This window comes from Chanodichthys erythropterus, chromosome 3 (genome assembly GCF_024489055.1).
Source record: "Chanodichthys erythropterus isolate Z2021 chromosome 3, ASM2448905v1, whole genome shotgun sequence".
Taxonomy (NCBI): Eukaryota; Metazoa; Chordata; class Actinopteri; order Cypriniformes; family Xenocyprididae; genus Chanodichthys; species Chanodichthys erythropterus.
In genome coordinates this window covers 71,064,097-71,085,146 of record NC_090223.1, presented here as the reverse complement: position 1 = coordinate 71,085,146, position 21,050 = coordinate 71,064,097, and the positions used below count along the sequence as shown (strand labels likewise).

At 41.7% G+C, this 21,050-nt stretch overlaps 1 protein-coding gene across 1 annotated transcript in view; it reads left to right on the top strand.

Annotated features, from left to right (window-relative positions):
* LOC137006158 (zinc finger protein 585A-like) overlaps positions 1-20,385 on the top strand; it is a 567,148-nt gene extending 546,763 nt beyond the window's left edge. Inside the window, exon 8 of the mRNA XM_067366698.1 lies at positions 19,288-20,385. Coding sequence (XP_067222799.1) covers positions 19,288-20,385 — 1,098 coding nt within the window. The remainder of the gene's footprint in view (positions 1-19,287) is intronic.
* Positions 20,386-21,050: the final 665 nt, after the last annotated feature.

The window sequence follows — 21,050 nt, the reverse complement described above, 5'->3', positions numbered from 1 at the left end:
CCCGGGTTAAGTTGTGCCAGTGGCACAACTCACCCCCACGTATGATTATTTTCAACATATTATTAATTTGTAATTGTACATTGTACTCTTACATTTTAGCAGTTAAACTATGTGACATTCTTGATTTTAGACCAAAACCCATCATGCCACGCACTTATAAAACGCACTTTCTGAAGATGAAAAGCATGAAATGGTCCAATGTTGTGCAAAAGGCATGAAAACAACTAATATTGTGTGAAAACTGAATGGAGATTATTGAATTATCATAAGATTTGTGAGTGATTTAGAGCACAGCAGAACTCGGTCAGATAAAGGCTTATTAATGAAAGTTCCTGTCAAAAAAAAATAATTGTATTAAAAGGGCAGCTATAAAAAAAGCCAGTGTTCAGCAGCAAACAGGTATTTTCATCTTCAGAAAGATCTTTCTTCCTCCCCATTTTTTCATCTTCAGAAAGATCTTTCTTCCTCCCCATTTTGCATGAAAACTGTGCCTTGCTTAATAATGTGGAACAACCTCTAAGTAGGGTTTCCATAGACCTGGCAAATTATTTTGTCTGAGATTGATACCAGTTATAAGACATGGATAAATAAACAAACAAACATTTTCTTAGGAAAAACTAAAATCTGAATGTTTATTCTACTTAAATCTTACTGATATGTCACTAGCATAATAATTTGTAACATGGCGTATTCTTATGTTATTCTTATAATTGACAGACAGCGTTCTATGTATATCAACAGGCATCTATTGCCAAAGCCTTTTTGCCTGAAATGATTCACAAATATCATATATTGTGTATTTAAGTTTTTTGTGTTTTCCCAAAAACTACAAAATATGACTTAGCCTATTCCAACAGATTAATAGGGTGACAATATCTAAATAAACCTAAATGAGTAATTTTGTATTTAATTTGTCTTGATTTCATATAGCATTACAGTTCATAACATTAAAATGTTCTGTTTTACTTCAGAAATGACTGGCACAAATTACCCCTATGTATTCTCCCCAAAGGCACACTTACCCCGCACCAGGGGCAAGTTGTGCCACGATTCCACTTTTTTTCCAAAAGGTATATTTCTGAAACAATTTATTTCAGATCCAAAGTTATTGTTCTCAGGCATGCACCACATCCTGAAATATATGTACATTCTTAAGTTGAAGGCATTACTGCCATGGCCTCACTTTAAAGTCACTTTGAGTAAAAACTGGCACAACTCACCCCACTTTCCCCTACAGGTCGCGTAAATAAGCGACAGAAACAGTTACAGGTTGCGTAAATAAGCAACAGAACGTCCGTTAAAGACGCAGTTATGACGAGTTAGTATGTCCCAAAGCTTTCATACTCTTCTGCTACACACTCAAAAGTATGTACTTTTTCTTTACAAAAACAGTACATACTTTTAGGACGTAGTATAAGTAGGCGAATTGGGACGCAGCACTAGTTTCGTTGCGTAGCAGCAGTTAAGATGCCAGAGCACTGTGCAGCATTTTCCTGCTCTAATTGGCGGACCATCGCAAGTAGGGCTCGGGGGATTACTTTTCACAAGTAAGATTTAACATTACTATCGTACTATTGGATGTATTTTGTCCTTAAATCCAGAGAATTGAGAAGGAGCAAGGATCTTTGATAGTACTGTACTGAAATCATAGCTAGCTAACGTTAGCTAGGCTATGCATCTCCCTCCCTCAACTCAAGTGTTTTCCACATAACTTACTATTCAGATCAGAAAGAAGTTCAAAAGCACTTGTTAGATGCACGAAACTTACTTTTAGCATTAGGTAACGTTAAGTGCCTATTACCAACACAATCCAATCTGAATTTAATACATACATTGTTCGACCGGACATAATAACTGTTATTTGTGTTTGCGCTCGTGATATCGGGTAGCTATGTATACACACATGACGGCAAAGAGCAAATCGAGTTCCCCCTCCCACTTCTGCTAGTATTACTGAGATATCTTATCCTGTGCGAATTGGACATTAATATTACAGACATCTGTGTATAAATTACATTATTACTTCATCTACCCATGTAAAGTTAATCCCGCCCGAATGGGGCTTTAGATTGTAATTGACACAAGAATGCTATGTAGAAATAAAACAATTATTATTGGTATTTATATTTAACATTGGCCAGCGAACTTAGTATTTTGTTGTTAGCTTCACTATTTACTGAATGAAGTAAGTTTTCAGTAGTCCTATTTCAAAATAGGAGTTTTGTTGAAGAAAGGTTCTAAGAAATGTGAAGAAAGAAAATAAGCTTGACCTCCTTTGTGAAATGTTTTTGTGTAGTAGACTCTCCAAATCTTCAGTTTTCATTTTGAAGGTTTCCCAAGGACAAAGATGTGAGGAAGAAGTGGGAAGTGGCTTTGAGGAGAGAAGGATTCCATGCAAGTGATACATCAGTACTTTGTTCTCATCATTTTAAGCATGGTGATTTTGATAGGACGGGTCAGATTGTCCGACTCCAAGATGGTGTTATTCCATCCGTCTTCAGCTTCCTGGTTCACTTCCAAAGAGTAGAGAGTGTGTATGTCACAAATCATTATAAAATGTTTCTTCAACTTAATAAAATACATTATTTTACTGCAACTATCTGTTTCTGCTTCTTTATCATATTTATAGTGTGTGATTTACAAATTACCTTATATGGGTAATTTATAAATCACACACATTTTGGACGTCTGGTCTTTTTATATCTTATATCAGAATATTATATAACTGTTAAGCCTACTATGAATATTAAAATACACTGAACAATGTGTCCTGTATCATAGTTACATGAATGACCTTTGCAGCAATAAAACCCGCGTCAAAATCAGTTAGGTATTCAGAGAGATATGATTAATTAAATGCGCTGACAGCTCATTGCACCTGTCAAACAAGTTACACTAAGTGGAGCTGGCGACCGATCCAAGATGGCGGCTCCACGGCTCGACTGTGCTAATAGGCAGTAGCGTTCAATAGGGCGTCTACCTATATGATGTCTATGGGATAAGCCGCTCGCCCAAGAGGAAAACTGAGCTGCTGCCAGATCTCGATCACCGAAAATCACATTTTATTTGATACAAAACTAACTAGACTTAGCCAAATGGGGAAAAATCATAACTTACACTATTTTCATAGTATTTAATTTTCTCCACAAGGAAATTAGCCTAATTTCTGTATGGAAACTGAAAACAAAATAAATTGTTTAAGTCCTACTGTAACTATCAGAGGATGTTAATCAATAGTCTGTGCATTTGTTAAAGTCATCGGTTTGCATAATTTCATCTTATTTTTTTAAAGAATACTGATATTTGTATTTTTATAGCCTACTTATTTTATTATAATTACATTCTAGTTTTTATTTATAATATACTACTAATACTAATTATATGCCTGCTTATTTTTAATTATTAATTAATAAGTACTTCTGGCATACATTCAAATTGACACCATGGTGTTTTTTTTATTTGTCGTGTCTGATTTAGATGTGTGTCCTAAACTGATACGATTAAAGGTGAAGTATGTAGTTTCTGTGATACAAGCGGCACCTAGCAGATTACAAAAATACAGCATGTTTTTCAAACGCACCTTTCGCATGTCCCGCCTCCGTCGACTCAAACATCACAAAAGCTCTTACAGGTGCTTGTGAAGGCACGTCTCCACAGGTAAATGTAGGCCACTCTCAATAAAACATATTAGAAGTACTTTTTGCTGTGTCATAATCAACTGAGTAAACTAACACTGTCTAGAGCAGGGGTGTTAAACTCATTTTAGGTTTATGGCCGGATTAAAAAAAAATTGTAACAATGTGCGGCAGAACTGTACATTTTTTGCTTTTTAACCTTTGAGCTTATAATTGCAATAATATTAACCATATAAACAACAAATTAATTTGTGAGACAACTAGTACATGCTCTTGTTTTTACAGCAAAACGACTATTAGATTTATTTAAATGATGCTTTATTTAATATTTTTTATTTTTCATGGCCAATTGTTGTTGTTTTTTTTGTTTTTTTGAAGCAAATTGGCCGATTCTGGTACTGATTGCATTTTTTTTTTAAAGCAAATGTATTTGTTGTTAATGTTTTCACAGGCCAAACTGGCCTTTAACAAAAATGTGTAGCCCTTTGATATTAGAGGCAAACACTGCATTTTTATCACAATCCCAACAATGATGTTATGCACATAAGCAGTTGTTTTTTATTTAAATTATTGTATAATTTCAAGATTAACAGCAAGAACAGCATGGTCTGACTTTAGCTTTGTGAAATGATGCTTCATAAGACACCTGCACAATCAGCAGACGGACTGAATGAAATGTAAATTCACTCTCTGACAGTAGGTGGCGCTCATGGAACAGCAGCGATATAGCGTTTCCATGGTTACCACTATACGCAAAGCAGTGCTGCTTGGCTACAACTTCATACGGAGACAAGGAAATGTCATCAAAACTCATTCATATCAACCCTAATTCAATATTTATATTATTCTTTCTATATTTTGCCAACAGTGATCTTGTGCATGGTGCAGTATTTTCTCTGCTGGCGCATCTGTTCTCCTCTTTGTGTCCGTATTTTTTATCTGTGTTAACTTCCTGTTTACAGACTTCATAAATATTTCCATAAATTAAATTTTGGGAAATTATTACAAAGCAGTTTGTTTGCAAGCCTGGAATAAAGATTAACCAAAATAAACTAAAAACGTTTGGATATGGCCAACGGACTGCTGGTAAAACACTGACTTTAATTTTTTATTAAAAAGAAATTCACACTGACTTTGACTAGTTTCAATTCAGTAACATGAGTGACTCATACAACCTTTTTAACATGTTTGCTTGTAAAATATGTCAGTTTTAATTTTAATACAAATATTAATATAGTGATATAGTATTGTAGAAATACTAATAGATTTCAAAGCAGCGTCTGAACATGACTTTTATTTTGGAGTGACGACATGACGTCATAAGACTGCGCCGCGCTCCTGCATCTACTGTGATTCTGCTGAAGAAAGGTTTTAAGAATTTAATCGGTTTTAATCGACAGAAACAGTTTTAATATTTTTCAAGTGATGTGAAATATTTTTATTTACTATTTAATGTAACATTGTGATTCTTTATCAAACTGTATTGAAGGACATTTCTGTAAAGCTCATATCCACTGATGAGAAACAGTAAACCTGCGTCTCATTTCTCTCTCTATAAATCATAAATAAGTTTATCATGAACACGAGTTCAGTCTCTGGCGAGTCATGATGGAGAAACTGAACTTTTCAACTCCGAGTCAGTTGAATCAAATACTTTGAAAAAATGATTCAGTGAATCACAACACGTGCTGCTCCAACAGTGAACATGAACGAGAACAACAAACATTAACAAACTAACTAATCATGTTTTCATCAGTCATGAATGCCTAAATATGAAGTTTATTAATTTGCAGTGTTCGTTTTGAGTGTTTTTTTTGTTGTTGTCTAAACAGGTCATGGAGGACTTTTAACTCTGTTAATTATTCTCTTCTTACAGATGGCTTGTATTAAAGAGGAGACTGAAGACATGAACATTGAGTTTAATAAAGAAGACACTGAATACATAAAGATTGAAAAAACATTCAGTGTGAAACATGAAGATATTGAGGAACAAACAGGTTGGTTTTATTCTCACAGCTGAACTCATTTGATCATTATTAAAATGTCCAGCTCTACAGAAATAGAATATACTGAAGTATAATCTTACAGAGAATATTACTGAATCCATTCATTCCAGCATAATATCATTCAGGTATAAATTCCTGTTTAATTGTTCATGAAATGGTTTAATTAAGGTTTGCACATGCTGAATGAATTTCCAGTTTCAAATGATTATTAAACAGTGCTGAAAACTGTGTGAAAACAGCAGCTCTTCCGGCGCACTCAGTGTCTGAATTCACTCAGTCGTTTCATTCAAGTGCATTTACTGTAGAGCAAGAGTTAGGGTTTGGTGTATGGTTTGGATACTTGTAATTAAGCATTATTAACTCATTACTATAGTGAGTACATGTAGTAATGTGTAACTACATCACTTTAAAATTCAGTGTTTCCATTAGTGATGGGAAACGAGGCTTTCTGAAGCGTTTGAGGCTTTCATCAAATTGTGCCGAAAAATGGTTCATTACTCGAAGCTTTTAACACAGTGCGCATTAGTGACATCTGGTGGTCAAACTGGTTTTCTTCACCATATCTAAATCATTGCGGAGCAGATCTACAGTTTGAAAAATCTAGGGCTGTAGTCAACCAAAGAAATGCTTAGTCGACCAAAGTCCTGTCCTGCGCAACGATCAGTCGACTAAAAAAAAAAAAAAAAAAAAAAAAAAACAGACGCGATGTCTTTTTTGATTGAACATTTATTAAACAATTATAATAGAGCATTTATAAAACAACAACGAAAAACATCAATAATACATAAAACTATAATAATAATACAATTCTTTGGAAATTAGGTTATTTTTTAAACTGCAAAGTGAGGAGTTCTGTCCTAGGTCTATAGTGACCGTCACAATCGCGCACCTGACCACACCACACGCTACAAAAAATATAACTGCAAAAACTGCCAAATAATGAAAAATCCTAACAAAAGCTCTCGATTATACAGGCTGTATATTCTTCTTTACTTTCAAAGCTATGGGTTAACTTTTGTCCAAACGATCTAGGCGTTTTAAAACAAACACAAACAAACGCCTGTGGCATTGCCTGTGGATGTGCCTAGAACATAACCAATAAAATATATAAACTTTTCGACATTAGACATAGCAAAGCTGTCTGACACATTTATATCTCGCTTACCGCTTTTAGGTGATCGGTCATATTGGTCGTTGAGCTATGGTAAGTTAGCTTTAGGCTGCATAGCTTGCACTCCACAGTCTTGTCGTCTTTTTTTGTAAAATGCAGCCAAACAAAAGATTTACATTTCTTGGACATTTTTTCGACTAAAGCCCAAAACAAGTAGCGTTCTAACTGAATGAACTACCTATATTCCTTAAGGAGCGCGAAGCAGCAGTGCAGCCAGCCACAGGTGCGGTTCCCGAGTGTTCACGTGGTGCGCTTAACTACGGCGCCGTTATAAAATAGCCTAAATTAAAGCATTTAAAGTTTGGTATAAAACATAGGCTAATTATATTTAGAATACAGTAATATATAACTGCTAATAAAAGGAATAAATATCAAGGAGTAAATCAATGAAAATTTCTTTATTGGTAAAAAAAAAAAAAAAAAATTTGCAACTGGTCGACCAATGAGAATGTCAGTCGACCAAAACGGCATCGACCGATTAGTCGACTAAACGACTAAAGTTGACAGCCCTAGAAAAATCACATGACCAAAGCTTCAAGTCCGTGACATACGGAATCACTGTTGTCTTGAATCTGTTTTTATCTAATCTGATGTAATCTCATCTAAATTAATTTGTGACAATGAGACCACAACTCGTGTCATGTGTAATGTGCATGGTCAACAGAATCACATATTTGATCAGTAATGTAAAATATGCAATGATGTGATCATAACTGACATGAGTAGTTAAAAAATATTTTAGATGAGCTGTTCCACCCTTATGTTCTGTTCGGGTTCTCTGAGACCCCAGCAATAAAACATGATTAAATGCATTTTCCTTTATGTAGGCTATCAGAGAAGCGCCAATGTTTTCAAACCAGCTGTCTCGACTTTCCGATACTGCATGACGTTTGAAGCTTCAAACGTCATCAATCACGTGGTATTGTCATTTTGATACAAGCATCGGTACACTGTGTGATACAATAGTGCTTTGAAAACTGTGTCGGAGCATCGAAGCCCCGGTATCAACCGTCCCATCACTAGTTTCCATTAAATGTGACCCCGGACCACCAAACCATCAGTCACATGGGTATATTTGTATAATAGCCAGCAATACACTGTATGAGTCAAAATTATGCCAAAAAAGCATTAGGATATTAAGTAAAGATCATGTTCTATTAAGATATTTTGTCTGTTATTTTAGTCTGTTATATTCAAACTGATCATGTATGAGTGCACTCTCTCTCTCTCTCTCTCTCTCTCTCTCTCTCTCTCTGTATGCCGTATTTCTGCACAGACACGTACATTCACGTTGTTTTCACACATTCAGGATAATGTTTGGATTTGTCCTGTGTATGTTTCTGTGTACTTCAGAAAATATGCAGGTCAAGACAGTTTTTTTAGGTTTTTTGTTATCTCCATGTGGTCCTGTTCAGTATTGTAACTTGACTGGTCGAAAATGTAAACAAGCTCTTTTCTGTTACATACACTATACACTGTGGATTCTCAAATGTGTTTTTTTTTGTTCGGGTGCTTTAGTGTACATAAATGTATGATTTATTTGGACTTATTTGGTTATTTGCTGTCCTTTTGGAGTCTGCAAGTGTCCTCTTTTTGAAAAGACCTAAATTTACCTTGAAAAAAGCTGAAAAATACAGTTTTGTGAGAATCACACTTCAATCTTATGTATGCTTAATTTTACGATAAGTGTGAGATTAATCGTGATTAATTGCAATTAAAATTGAATCTATTGACGGCCATAATTTTGATGTTAAATACACTATTGTATTATATATAATTGTTCTAAACACAGTATTTAGTTTAATTACATCAGAAGTAACTGTAATTAAATTACAGAAAAAATAGGAGTAATATATAATTTGACATGGTTTAGTGTTAGGGTTTTGCCCATCTTTTGGAAAATGCCGTTTTAAATGTAAAAAAATCACTTTTACCAGTAAATGCTGCAGAGCTCCACTATTTGCTATTTGACTGACTGAAAGACATTTTCACAAGTATTGTTCAGTTGGATTTATATCTAAATATTATGAAATCACAATTATAACAATAATGTAACAGACACGTCAGGTTCCACCTCACTTCCATACCCACGTACCCAATCACCGGAGTACTAATCACCACCACCTGCCACTCATCAGCACTGCAATCAACACCACTACAAAGACTCTCCACACACACACACTCACTGTCCGGTCTCGTATGCACTACTACCCATGTATGCTAACCTTGAGGACTCCAAACGCCATACTTACCTGTTCCAGTCGTCTCCTCCATCTCCTTCGTCTCCCGTCCTCCTTGTGTGCTTACCTGCCTGTGTGTGTGTGAGTGTCTCCACCAGCCTCAACCATCCCATCTCTTCATCTGCATCTGCAAGACATTATCAGGACAGTATTATATTCCCTTCATCTCTCCAGTACTCTGTATCTGCTTACCATAACCCCGTGCTCTGCTTATAACTAATAAACTCACCTGGATTGTTTATATCTCTGCCTCCGTGTCTCTATACCATAACAGAAGACCGGACCATAACAACTTCACAGCATGAGCACCAACGACCCATTTCAAGAGCTCGTGGACGCACTGCGCCGAGCACTCACACCACAGCCATCCTCACCATCAATATCCACCACTACAGCTTCCGCACCTTCTGTCACCTCTCCTTCTCCAGCACTCACCGCCAGTCCCATGGCCAAACCGGCGCCCTACTCAGGATCGCCGGAGGAATGCAGCGGATTCCTTCTCCAATGTGAACTGGTCCTGGAGATGCAGCCGCACCTCTACACTTCCGACACAGCAAAAATTGCGTTCATCATTTCGCAATTGCAAGGTAAGGCCCTGCAATGGGCAGATTCCCTGTGGACTCAGAAAGGCCCTGTTGTACAATCATATTCGGCGTTCGTCTCTCACTTCCGTGAGGTCTTCGGGAAACCTCTGAAGGATTCTTCCACTGGTGAGAAGCTCTACAATCTAAAGCAAAGAAATCTCTCTGTGAATGATTATGCCTTGCAGTTCCGAACGCTAGCCGCCACCAGCGGATGGAATGAACAAGCCCTCATCACTTCTTTCCGTCAAGGATTGGAACCCAACGTGCGGCTGCATCTCGCTGCATACGAGGACTCAATGGGACTTGAACGCTTCATCCAACTCGCCATCCGCGTGGGTTCTCGTATGCAGTCGTGTCTCCTCGAGCACCAGGGCCAGTCACCTGCCACCAACCTCCTCCGCCGGTCTGAACCCGTCAGCTCCCCAGAACCAGCCACCGAACCAATGTTAATCGACCATTCCCGTCTAACTTCCAATGAAAGACAAAGAAGATTGACTCTTAACTTATGCCTATATTGTGGATCTCCGGGGCATGTTCTCTCCACATGCCCAACCCGTCCTCCTCGGCCCGTGGTGAGTGCGTTTTTTTTTTTTTTTTTTTTTTTTTTTTTTTTTTCCTTCCATCCATAAAATGAAACCACTCACAACTGTTGTAATCCTTACTGCTGCAAATACCTCTGTTCCAGTGGTGGCGCTCCTCGACTCAGGGTCTGCAGGAAATTTCATCTCCGGCGCCCTCTGTCGACAACTCAAGCTCAAGATCTCCCCGTCTCCGGTTAACTATCAAATCCACTCCATCACGGGCAAACCCCTGAGCCGTAAGCACATCCGTCATTGTGTGGGACCACTTCAACTCAGCGTGGGTATTCTACACTCTGAAAAGATTCATCTGCTGGTTCTGGAGGAGTCCACCGCTGACGTGGTTCTAGGGCGCCCGTGGCTCGAACAACATAGCCCCAACATCTCTTGGCGCACGGGCGAAGTCCTGAAGTGGGGCGACCACTGCTTTCCAGATTGCTTCCCAACGCTTCCTGTTCCAAAGTCTCCATTCTCCAAGTCTCTCTCCATGAATGCAACCTCTATCGAAAGCCCTGTCGAGAAACGCTCCGTGGATGTTCCCCCGGACTACGCCCCCTTCAGTGACGTTTTCTGCCCGCAACGCGCCTCCAAGCTTCCTCCACACCGGCCATGGGACTGTGCCATCGATCTGCTACCGGGTGAACCAGTGCCCAGGGGACGCATTTACCCCCTGTCAATACCGGAGGAGAAGGCCATGGAGGAATACATCAAAGAGGCCCTCAACCAAGGTTACATCCGCCCGTCTACTTCCCCTGCTGCTTCAAGCTTCTTTTTTGTGGCGAAGAAGGACGGAGGCTTGAGGCCCTGCATTGATTACCGTGCCCTCAACAAAATCACCATTAAATTCCGCTACCCGCTTCCCCTCGTCCCAGCGGCCCTGGAACATCTCCGTGGTGCCACTGTGTTCACTAAGCTGGACCTCCGCAGCGCGTACAACCTCATCCGGATACGCGAGGGGGACGAGTGGAAGACCGCCTTTGTCACGCCCACCGGACACTACGAATATCTTGTTATGCCGTATGGCCTGGTCAACGCCCCCTCCGTATTCCAGGATTTCATACACGAGGTGCTCCGGGAGTTTCTCCACAAGTTCGTTCTGGTGTATATAGACGACATCCTCATCTACTCCCGGAGCTTGGCCGAACATCGCCACCACGTTGCGGAGGTCCTCCAACGCCTACGGCAATTCCACCTCTTCCTCAAAGCTGAAAAGTGCTCCTTTCACCAGCCCTCTGTCCAATTCCTGGGGTACGTAATAGATCACAGTGGCATCCGGATGGACGAGGGGAAGGTCTCCGCCATTCAGTCCTGGCCCACTCCATCTTCAATCAAAGAACTCCAACGCTTCCTAGGTTTCTCCAACTTCTACCGCCGGTTTATCAAGAACTACAGCACCATCGTCAGTTCATTAACCAACCTACTCCGTAACCAGCCCAAGTCTCTGTCCTGGTCCCAACAAGCCACCAACGCCTTCGAGACCCTTAAAAGAGCCTTCACCACCGCTCCCCTCCTCGTCCACCCTAATCCAGAGCTCCCATTCATCGTGGAAGTGGACGCCTCCACCACCGGAGTGGGAGCGGTTCTTTCACAGCAGCAGGGGACACCTATTAGACTCCATCCATGCGCCTTCTTCTCCCGCAAGCTCAACCCGGCGGAGGTCAATTACGACATCGGTGACCGCGAACTCCTGGCCGTCAAGCTTGCCCTCGAGGAGTGGAGGCATTGGTTGGAGGGAGCTACTCATCCATTCCAAGTTCTCTCTGATCACAAAAACCTTGAATATCTAAAAGCTGCCAAAAGACTCAACCCTCGCCAAGCTCGCTGGGCCATGTTTTTCTCAAGGTTCAATTTCTCTATCTCCTACCGCCCTGGTTCTAAAAATACCAAAGCTGACGCTCTGTCTCGCCTCCATTCCCCGGAGGAAAAGCCTGAAGACCCTGAAACAATCCTGCCGGAGTCCATCTTCGTGAATCCCATCCAGTGGTCCGAAGAAACCATACCCTCCTCCAATGCCTCCACACGCACTCCGCCGGGTTGCCCCCAAGGCTTGCAATACGTCACCCGGGCATAATAACAATACCCACTCATCACTTGGCACTGGTCACCCGGGGGTCAATGAGACCCTCTCGTTGCTCAAACAACGCTTCTGGTGGCCCAACATGGCCAACGATGTCAGAAGGTACGTGCAGGGCTGCAGGGAGTGCGCCATCTCTAAGAGCCCACGCCACCTTCCCACCGACAAGCTCCTACCTCTGCCCGTTCCTGAGAGACCCTGGTCACACCTGGGAGTGGACTTCGTCACAGATCTCCCTGAGTCTGACGGTAACACCTGCATCCTGGTGGTGGTAGACCGCTTCTCAAAGTCCTGCCGCCTGATACCCCTGGAGGGTCTACCTACCGCCATGGCAACTGCTGAATTGATGTTTAATCATGTTTTTCGTCATTATGGAATACCTGAAGATATAGTCTCCGACAGAGGACCCCAGTTCGTCTCCCACGTCTGGAAAGCCTTCTTCTCCCTCCTGGGTGTGACCGTCAGCCTGTCATCTGGATACCATCCTCAGTCGAACGGGCAGACGGAACGCAAGATCCAGGAGATAGGCCGCTTCCTGCGTACCTTCTGTCACGGCCACCAGAACTCCTGGAACCAGTACCTGGGTTGGGCTGAGTACGCACAGAACTCCCTCCGCCAAGCCACAACTGGACTGACACCCTTCCAGTGCGTACTCGGCTACCAACCCCCACTGTTCCCCTGGGATGGGGAACCTTCCAACGTCCCCGCAGTCGACTACTGGTTCCGGGAGAGCGAGAGGGTTTGGGACTCAGCTCATCACCAACTGCAGAGAGCCCTGCGCAGACGCAAGATGACAGCCGACCTTCGGCGCTCCGAAGCTCCCGTCTACCAACCGGGGCAGAAGGTCTGGCTGTCCACCAGGGACATCAGGATGCGTCTGCCCTGCAAGAAGCTGAGTCCCCGCTTCATTGGCCCGTTCTCCATCATCCGGCAGATCAACCCCGTCACCTACCGTCTTCAACTCCCAGCACAGTACAGTAGAATCCATCCCACATTTCACGTATCACTGCTTAAGCCTCACCACCCTTCTGTTGTTCCCTCCACAGGACCTGACGTGGCAGCCGCCGAGCCCCCCCTTCCACTCATCCTGGAGGACGGCACAGCCTACGTGGTTCACGAAATCCTGGATTCCCCGCGCCGTGGTGGTCAGCTGGAATACCTCGTCGACTGGGAAGGCTATGGTCCCGAGGAACGCTCATGGGTTCCCAAGAATGATATCCTTGATCCTATCCTATTACAGAACTTCCATGCCAATCACCCTGACAGACCTGCCCCACGCCCGAGAGGAAGACCACCACGACGTCGGGGTCCGCGGCCCTCAGGAGCGGGCCGTGGGAGGGGGGGTACTGTAACAGACACGTCAGGTTCCACCTCACTTCCATACCCACGTACCCAATCACCGGAGTACTAATCACCACCACCTGCCACTCATCAGCACTGCAATCAACACCACTACAAAGACTCTCCACACACACACACTCACTGTCCGGTCTCGTTTGCACTACTACCCATGTATGCTAACCTTAAGGACTCCAAACACCATACTTACCTGTTCCAGACGTCTCCTCCATCTCCCGTCCTCCTTGTGTGCTTACCTGCCTGTGTGTGTGAGTGTCTCCGCCAGCTTCAACCATCCCATCTCTTCATCTGCATCTGCAAGACATTATCAGGACAGTATTATATTCCCTTCATCTCTCCAGTACTCTTTATCTGCTTACCATAACCCCGTGCTCTGCTTATAACTAATAAACTCACCTGGATTGTTTATCTCTGCCTCCGTGTCTCTATACCGTAACAAATAAAAGCTACTTTGTCAAAGTTTAGTATTTTTTTTGTAATAAAAATCAGTTTAGATATTGTTACATTATGATGAGACCCTACTTAGAAAATGTTTTGAGAAACAAAAAATTTGCTAAACTTCAATTTAAAAATTTTTTATTGTCATAATTGTGATTTCATAATATTGACAATAACATTTTTTACATATTTTTATCACTATTCTGCAGAGTTTAGCTCTATCCCTGATCAAACACACTTGGGGAAAAAATTAGCCCAAACCCAAAATGTAACAGTAAAGGCTGATTTATATTTCTGTGTCGCACCTACACCGGAGCCTCTGCACAATAGTCTATACATCTGGTCTCTGCGCTCCCAAAACCTAATCAGCATAATGCTGTAAACATAGTAATCAAATTCCAGCCTCCAGTCTCCCAGTCTCCACAAGTGTCCAGTCAGTAGCTGTGTCTCATTTAATTTAATTTCGAAGGCTGCATCCTCAAGAGGACAAATCCTGTGAAGGATGCGGTATATGGAGTGTCCTTAGCCAGAATTAAACAAGACGTCCTTCGTAGGACACACAGGCAGGAAAGGAAACAGGAAGTATATTGTTGCTATGCCAACACATTCACGGCAGCCTTGTTGCACTCTCAGCAAATGAATGAAAATTAGGGGCCAAGCCCCGAAGGGGCTGTAGCCCCTATTGCAGGGATGGACAACTCCGGTCCTGGAGGGCCAGTATCTAGCAGAGTTTAGCTCCAACCCTAATCAAATACACCTGAACCAGCTAATCAAGGTCTTTAGGATTAGTAGAAAGTTATAGGAAAGTGAGTTTTTATCAGGGATGGAGATAAACTCTGCAGGGCACTGGCCCTCCAGGACCGGAGTTGTCCATCCCTGCCCTATTGTATCTGTTAGTTTTCCCTTTTATTAGGGGCCAAGCACCGAAGGTGCTGAAGCCCCTATTGTAATTGTTAGTTTTATTAGGGGCCAAGCCCCGAAGGGGCTGTAGCCCCTATTGTAATTGTACGTTTTCTTATTATTATTATTAGGGGCCAAGCCCCGAAGGGGCTGTAGCCCCTATTGCAGGGATGGACAACTCCAGTCCTGGAGGGCCAGTGTCCAGCAGAGTTTAGCTCCAACCCTAATCAAACACACCTGAACCAGCTAATCAAGGTCTTTAGGATTAGTAGAAAGTTATAGGCAAGTGAGATTTTATCAGGGATGGAAATAAACTCTGCAGGACACTGGCCCTCCAGGACCGGAGTTGTCCATCCCTGCCCTATTGTATCTGTTAGTTTTCCCTTTTATTATTATTATTCTTCCTCCCGAATGGGAGTCTATGGCAGCCCTATCAACGGAACATGAGAAAATGTTGAAATTTGGAGCAATTGTAGAGATGCTCATGAATAGTGATTGGACATTATTTGGAGTCTCTAGATCCAACTCTATAGCACCACCACCAGTTCAAAAATTCAACATTCTAAAGGTTATAACATTTGAACCATTTGTCCTAGAAAAATAAAATAGTACATCTGATTTGTCTCTTCATGCTGATGCTATTCAATTTCTTACATTAAGTCTCCGCCCATTACAGTAGTGGCCATTTTTAAAAGTACAGTATTTAGTTTTTTCGCTACTCCTCCTTCAAATTTTGTCCAATCTTTGATCAGATGATCTTTGGACAGAGCCGCATAGAAATGAAAAAAAAGTTATGATGTCATGAAGTTAACAAGGTCAACCCGAAATTGCTATAGAGGCTGTATCTCGGCCAAACTTTGAAAAAATCGAAACAAAAATTGGTATGCTTCATCAGGACCATGCCAAATTTGGGAACAGCGCCACCTACAGTTCATGAGATCTGGAAAATAGCTATTTTGGCCAAAAACTTTGAACACTTTGTCAGAAAATCGAGGTCTTGGTGTCTATGGATTCTTTGGGCCATGCCGAATCCGAGGATATCGAATTTGTCAACATTGGATGAATCACATGTCCGCCATTTTGAATTTTGTCATAAATTGCAATATCTTTTAAACAATTTGACATATCTTCACAAACTATCTACACTTTAGAAGGTCCTGAAGGTACCTGAGAAGTTTCAAAACAGCACCACCTACTGTTCCACAGATATAATGTTTTTTGCAAAAACGCTTATAACTTTTGAAAACAATGGCATTGTATTCCCTGGCTAATGCCAATTCCAACGATGTGTCATTTGTTATTTTCCTTAAATGTACCTGTCCGCCATATTGAAATAAAAGAAAAACAGTTTTTTCGCTACTCCTCCCACAAATTTTGTCCAATTTGGTTCAAAATCAGTATAGATGATCTTTGGACCGAGCCGCATAGAAATGACTGAACAGATTTTTGATATTCACTACCGTTCCCAAGATATTCGTCTCTGAATGTGACCTTGCTTGTGTTTGTTGTCTTATGCTAGTTAGCTTAGCATGCTAATTGCTTAACATGCTAACCAGTTGTCATTCTTTTTAATGTGGCTCTTCAGCTATCAAGTTAACCATACGCTTCATTAGCATAAAGTTAGCTTAGCATGCTAATATGGTTAGTATGCTTAGTAATGCTTTTTTTGTACATTCTTTGTTACACTAAAAGCTCTCTTCCACAGCATGTTGAGCATGTGTCCTGAAGTAGATCAATGTGTAAAGCCAGGTACCAGAAGATCCCTGTACCCAAAGATAGTGGGTTCGAATCCTGGGTGGAGCGGTTTTATGAAATAGTGTGATTTGATTCCTTTATTGCCTCTTGGATTAGAAATAAATGCTTTTTGTTTCATGCTGTGTTCATTTTCATCTAAGCTTCTGTAAGTTCTGAGTTCATTCTCACCCATAATTCTGAACCAGCTGTTTCATGTTTTTTAATTTTCTGCTGTTTTTCCTCTTCCTGCTCCGTATTGCGCTACAGCATGATGAGCTGCAGAATGATCTAAAGTAAAGTTATTAAATATAACATTTATTGCAGTTTTATTAAAATTCTTCATTTTGAGTTCATTTTCACATGAACTAATGAACTTCGGCAGGTGTGCCAAAATTCACCTGCACAGTAGTGCAATGAGATGAGAAATGGACATTGGACCTGGAGGTTGTGGGTTCGAATTCTGTGTGGTGCAACTTTATACAATTGTGTGCAGTGAGTCAATTTGATTCCTTTTCCCTCTTATTTCTTATTCTGTTCATTTGGAGTTCATTCTCACCTCTACTTCTGAACCACCTTTTTTCAAGTACATTCAATTTCTGCTGTTTTTGCTCTTCTTGCTCTGCATTGCGCTACAACTCAGACATTTGAGTGCATGAAATGTATGCTGTGTTGCTCTTCATTGTGAGTTCATTCTCATGAACTACTGAACTCTGACAGCCGTATGACACTGTCTGCTCAGTGGCACAAAGAGTTGAGTGACAGAATTATGATCCAGAGACTGTGGGTTTGAGTCCCATGTGGCGCAACTTTTAAAAATTAATTGTAATGTTGTCATTTCAATTCCTTCATCATCCCAATAAGCTTCTGGTCATTTTGAGCTCATTCTCACCTGTCCTTCTGAACCAGCTGTTTTTCATGTACATTCAATTTCTGCTGTTTTTACTCTTCTTGCTCCGCATTGCACTACAACTCCGACATTTGAGTGCTTGAAATGTTTGCTGTGTTGCTCTGCTTTAAAAGCTGCTCTTTTTGCTGTGCTGTTATGCCTGCAGTGTTGTTCAGCATGCTGTTCTGTTCTGTTTGCAATGCTGCTCTGTTTGATGTTCTGCTCTGCTTGGTGTGCTGCTCTGTTTGCAGTGCTGCTCTGTTTGCTGTACTGTTCTGCTCACAGTGCTGCTCTGTTTGATGTGCTGCTCTGTTTGCAGTGCTGCTCTGTTTGATGCTCTGCTTGGTGTGCTGCTCTGTTTGCTGTGCTGTTCTGCTTACAGTGCTGCTCTGCTTGCAGTGTTGCTCTGCTTGAAATGCTGCTCTGCTTGCGGTGCCTCGGTGCTTGGCCCCGCATTGCTGCTTGCAGCTATATTTATTAATGAATTTGTATGTAATTTGAAAAGAAAATGTACTTGTTTTATTTTTTATTTTGATTGCTTGAGGAACTGTACAACAGCTTATATACAACAGATATCTGTTACAGAGACAAAGGAGGAGGATAGGAAGAACAAAGTTTAAAACAAAAACAAGCATGAAACTACTTACATTTAAACACATTTTCACTTGTATGTACATTTGCAGATGCCGCCATTTATTTATTTTTTATTTTTTCAAATAAATGATGGTTGTTAACAGCGACGCAAAGGATTGTGGGCTATCTGCAGCAGTGAAGGATACACCTCATGCATCCTCCGAATTCCTGTGAAAGAAGGACACATTCAGAGGTTGCGTTCAGAGAGTCCTACTTACTTTTCTGAAATGATATAGCCTCAATGACGTATGCAACCTTCAAATGTGACCTCCGGAGGATGCAACCTTCGAAATGAGACACAGCTTCTCTCTCAGCCACTTTTTCCTGGTGGCTTTATCTGATCTCCCCATGTCAATTACTGCAATGAAACACAGGTGTTTATCATTTGCACTTGACCTACTTGCGCACCGCTCGTCTCCTGCCTCTCTCTCCCGCTGCTGAACCACGCCCCCCTTGACACACACTCGCTCTTCTCCTATTGCTCCACACCAATCTTTTGACCCGAGGGAGGGATTCTAACAGACCAATCACAGCGCTTGCGGTCTGTGTAGAATTGATGTGTTGTTACATTATAGCACAGAGATGTTGCACATCAGGCTACGTCGTAGGCTACACGTGGTACTCGTACTACAGTGTACACGTGATGCAGAAATATAAATCGGCCTTAAGTCTTCAGGAATGCTTGAAAATTACAGGCAGGTGTATTTGATTAGGGATGAAAGACAGTGGTCCTCCAGTACCAAACCTGCCCATCCCTGATCCATAGGATAGGATAGGGTATAGAACATACATGTTGTTCATTTTAATGCTTTAAATGTCTAAATTGTTTTATGTCTATTTTTGTCCTAGACCTGATGTCACTGAAAGAAGCGAATCATGAACCTAATGAAAGGGAAGAAGAGAAAAAACATTATGATAAACATCATGATCTCATGAATGGGGAAAGATCGACACAGGTTTCCTCACAAAAAAGAGCTCAAAAGACAGGAACTAAGAGTTTCACACACAAAAAACACCTTAACGTCCATTTGAGAGTTCAAACTGGAGAGAAACCTTTCACCTGCCAGCAATGTGGACATATTTTCAGACATAAAGGAAGCCTTAAATACCACATGAGAATTCACACTGGAGAAAAGCCATTCACCTGCCAACAATGTGGACAAAGTTTCAGACATAAAGGAAGCCTTAAAATCCACATGAGAATCCATACTAAAGAAAAGCCTTTCACCTGCAAACAATGTGGAAAGAGTTTCAGTCATAAAGGAAGCCTTATAGGCCACATGAGAATTCACACTGGAGAGAAACCTTTCACCTGCCAACAGTGTGGAAAGAGTTTCACACATGAAGAAAACCTTAAAGTCCACATGAGAGTTCACACCGGAGAAAAGCCATATATCTGCCAACAATGTGGACAGAGTTTCAGTCAAAAGGGAAGCCTTACAGCCCACATGAAAATTCACACTGGAGAGAAGCCTCACACCTATCAAGAGTGTGGAAAGAATTTCAGTAATAAAGGAAAACTTGAAATCCACATGAGAATTCACACTGGAGAAAAGCCTTACACCTGTCAACAGTGTGGACAGAGTTTCAGTGAGAAAGGAAACCTTACAGTCCACATGAGAACTCACACTGGAGAAAAGCCTTACACCTGTCAACAGTGTGGACAGAGTTTCAGTGAGAAAGGAAACCTTACAGTCCACATGAGAACTCACACTGGAGAAAAGCCTCATACCTGTCAAGAGTGTGGAAAGAGTTTCAGTCAAAAAGGAAGCCTTAAAGACCACATGAGAATTCACACTGGAGAAAAGCCTTACAGCTGTCAAGAGTGTGGACACAGTTTCACTGTAAAAGGAAATCTTAAAGTCCACATGAGAATTCACACTGGAGAAAAGCCTTACACCTGCCAACAGTGTGGAAAGAGTTTCAGTCAAAAAGGAAGCCTTAAAGACCACATGAGAATTCACACTGGAGAAAAGTCTCATACCTGCAGTCTGTGCGGGAATGGCTTCACACGGGAACGAAGCCTTAGGGAACACATGGATATTCACACTGAAGAGAAGCCATTTACATGTGATCAGTGTGGAAGGAGTTTCATATTTAAAGGGGACCTTAAGGTCCACATGAGGATTCACTCGAAAGAGAACTGAACCTTTAAGGCCAGAACACACCAAGCCGACGGTCGGCCGTCGGGCAGTTTTTCTTCGTCGGCCGACTAAGTTTTCTCAGTGTGTTCCGCACCGTCGGCTGAAGTTGGTCCTCGTCGGCCTTTTTTCGGCCGATTCGAAATGTTGAATATGATATATATATATATATATATATATATATATATATATATATATATATATATATATATATATATATATCATATACCTGTGGGTGGGGAACTTGTGGGTGGGGACTTTGATCAGTTATGGCCACCTATGGACTCTGACTCACGATGGTCGCCTATGGACTCTGACTCACTATGGTCATCTACGGACTCTGACCTGCCGTGGTCATCCACGAACTCTGACCCGCCGTGGTCATCTATGGACCCGCCGTGATCATCCACGGACTCTGACCCGCCGTGGTCATCCATGGCACCTGACCTGCCATGGCTGCCCGACTCTCCTAACCCGCCTAGGCTCTCAAACTGCTATGGACACCCACGGCCTCTGACCCGCTGTGGCTGCCAGACACTCCTGACCCACTGTGGCTAGCCGACACTCCTGACCTGCCGTGGCTGTCCGAGTTCCTGGACCTGCATTGGAGACCCCTTACCTGTCTGCCAATAGGTCTCCAATGCACCCACCCCCTCTCCCTGATTATGCCA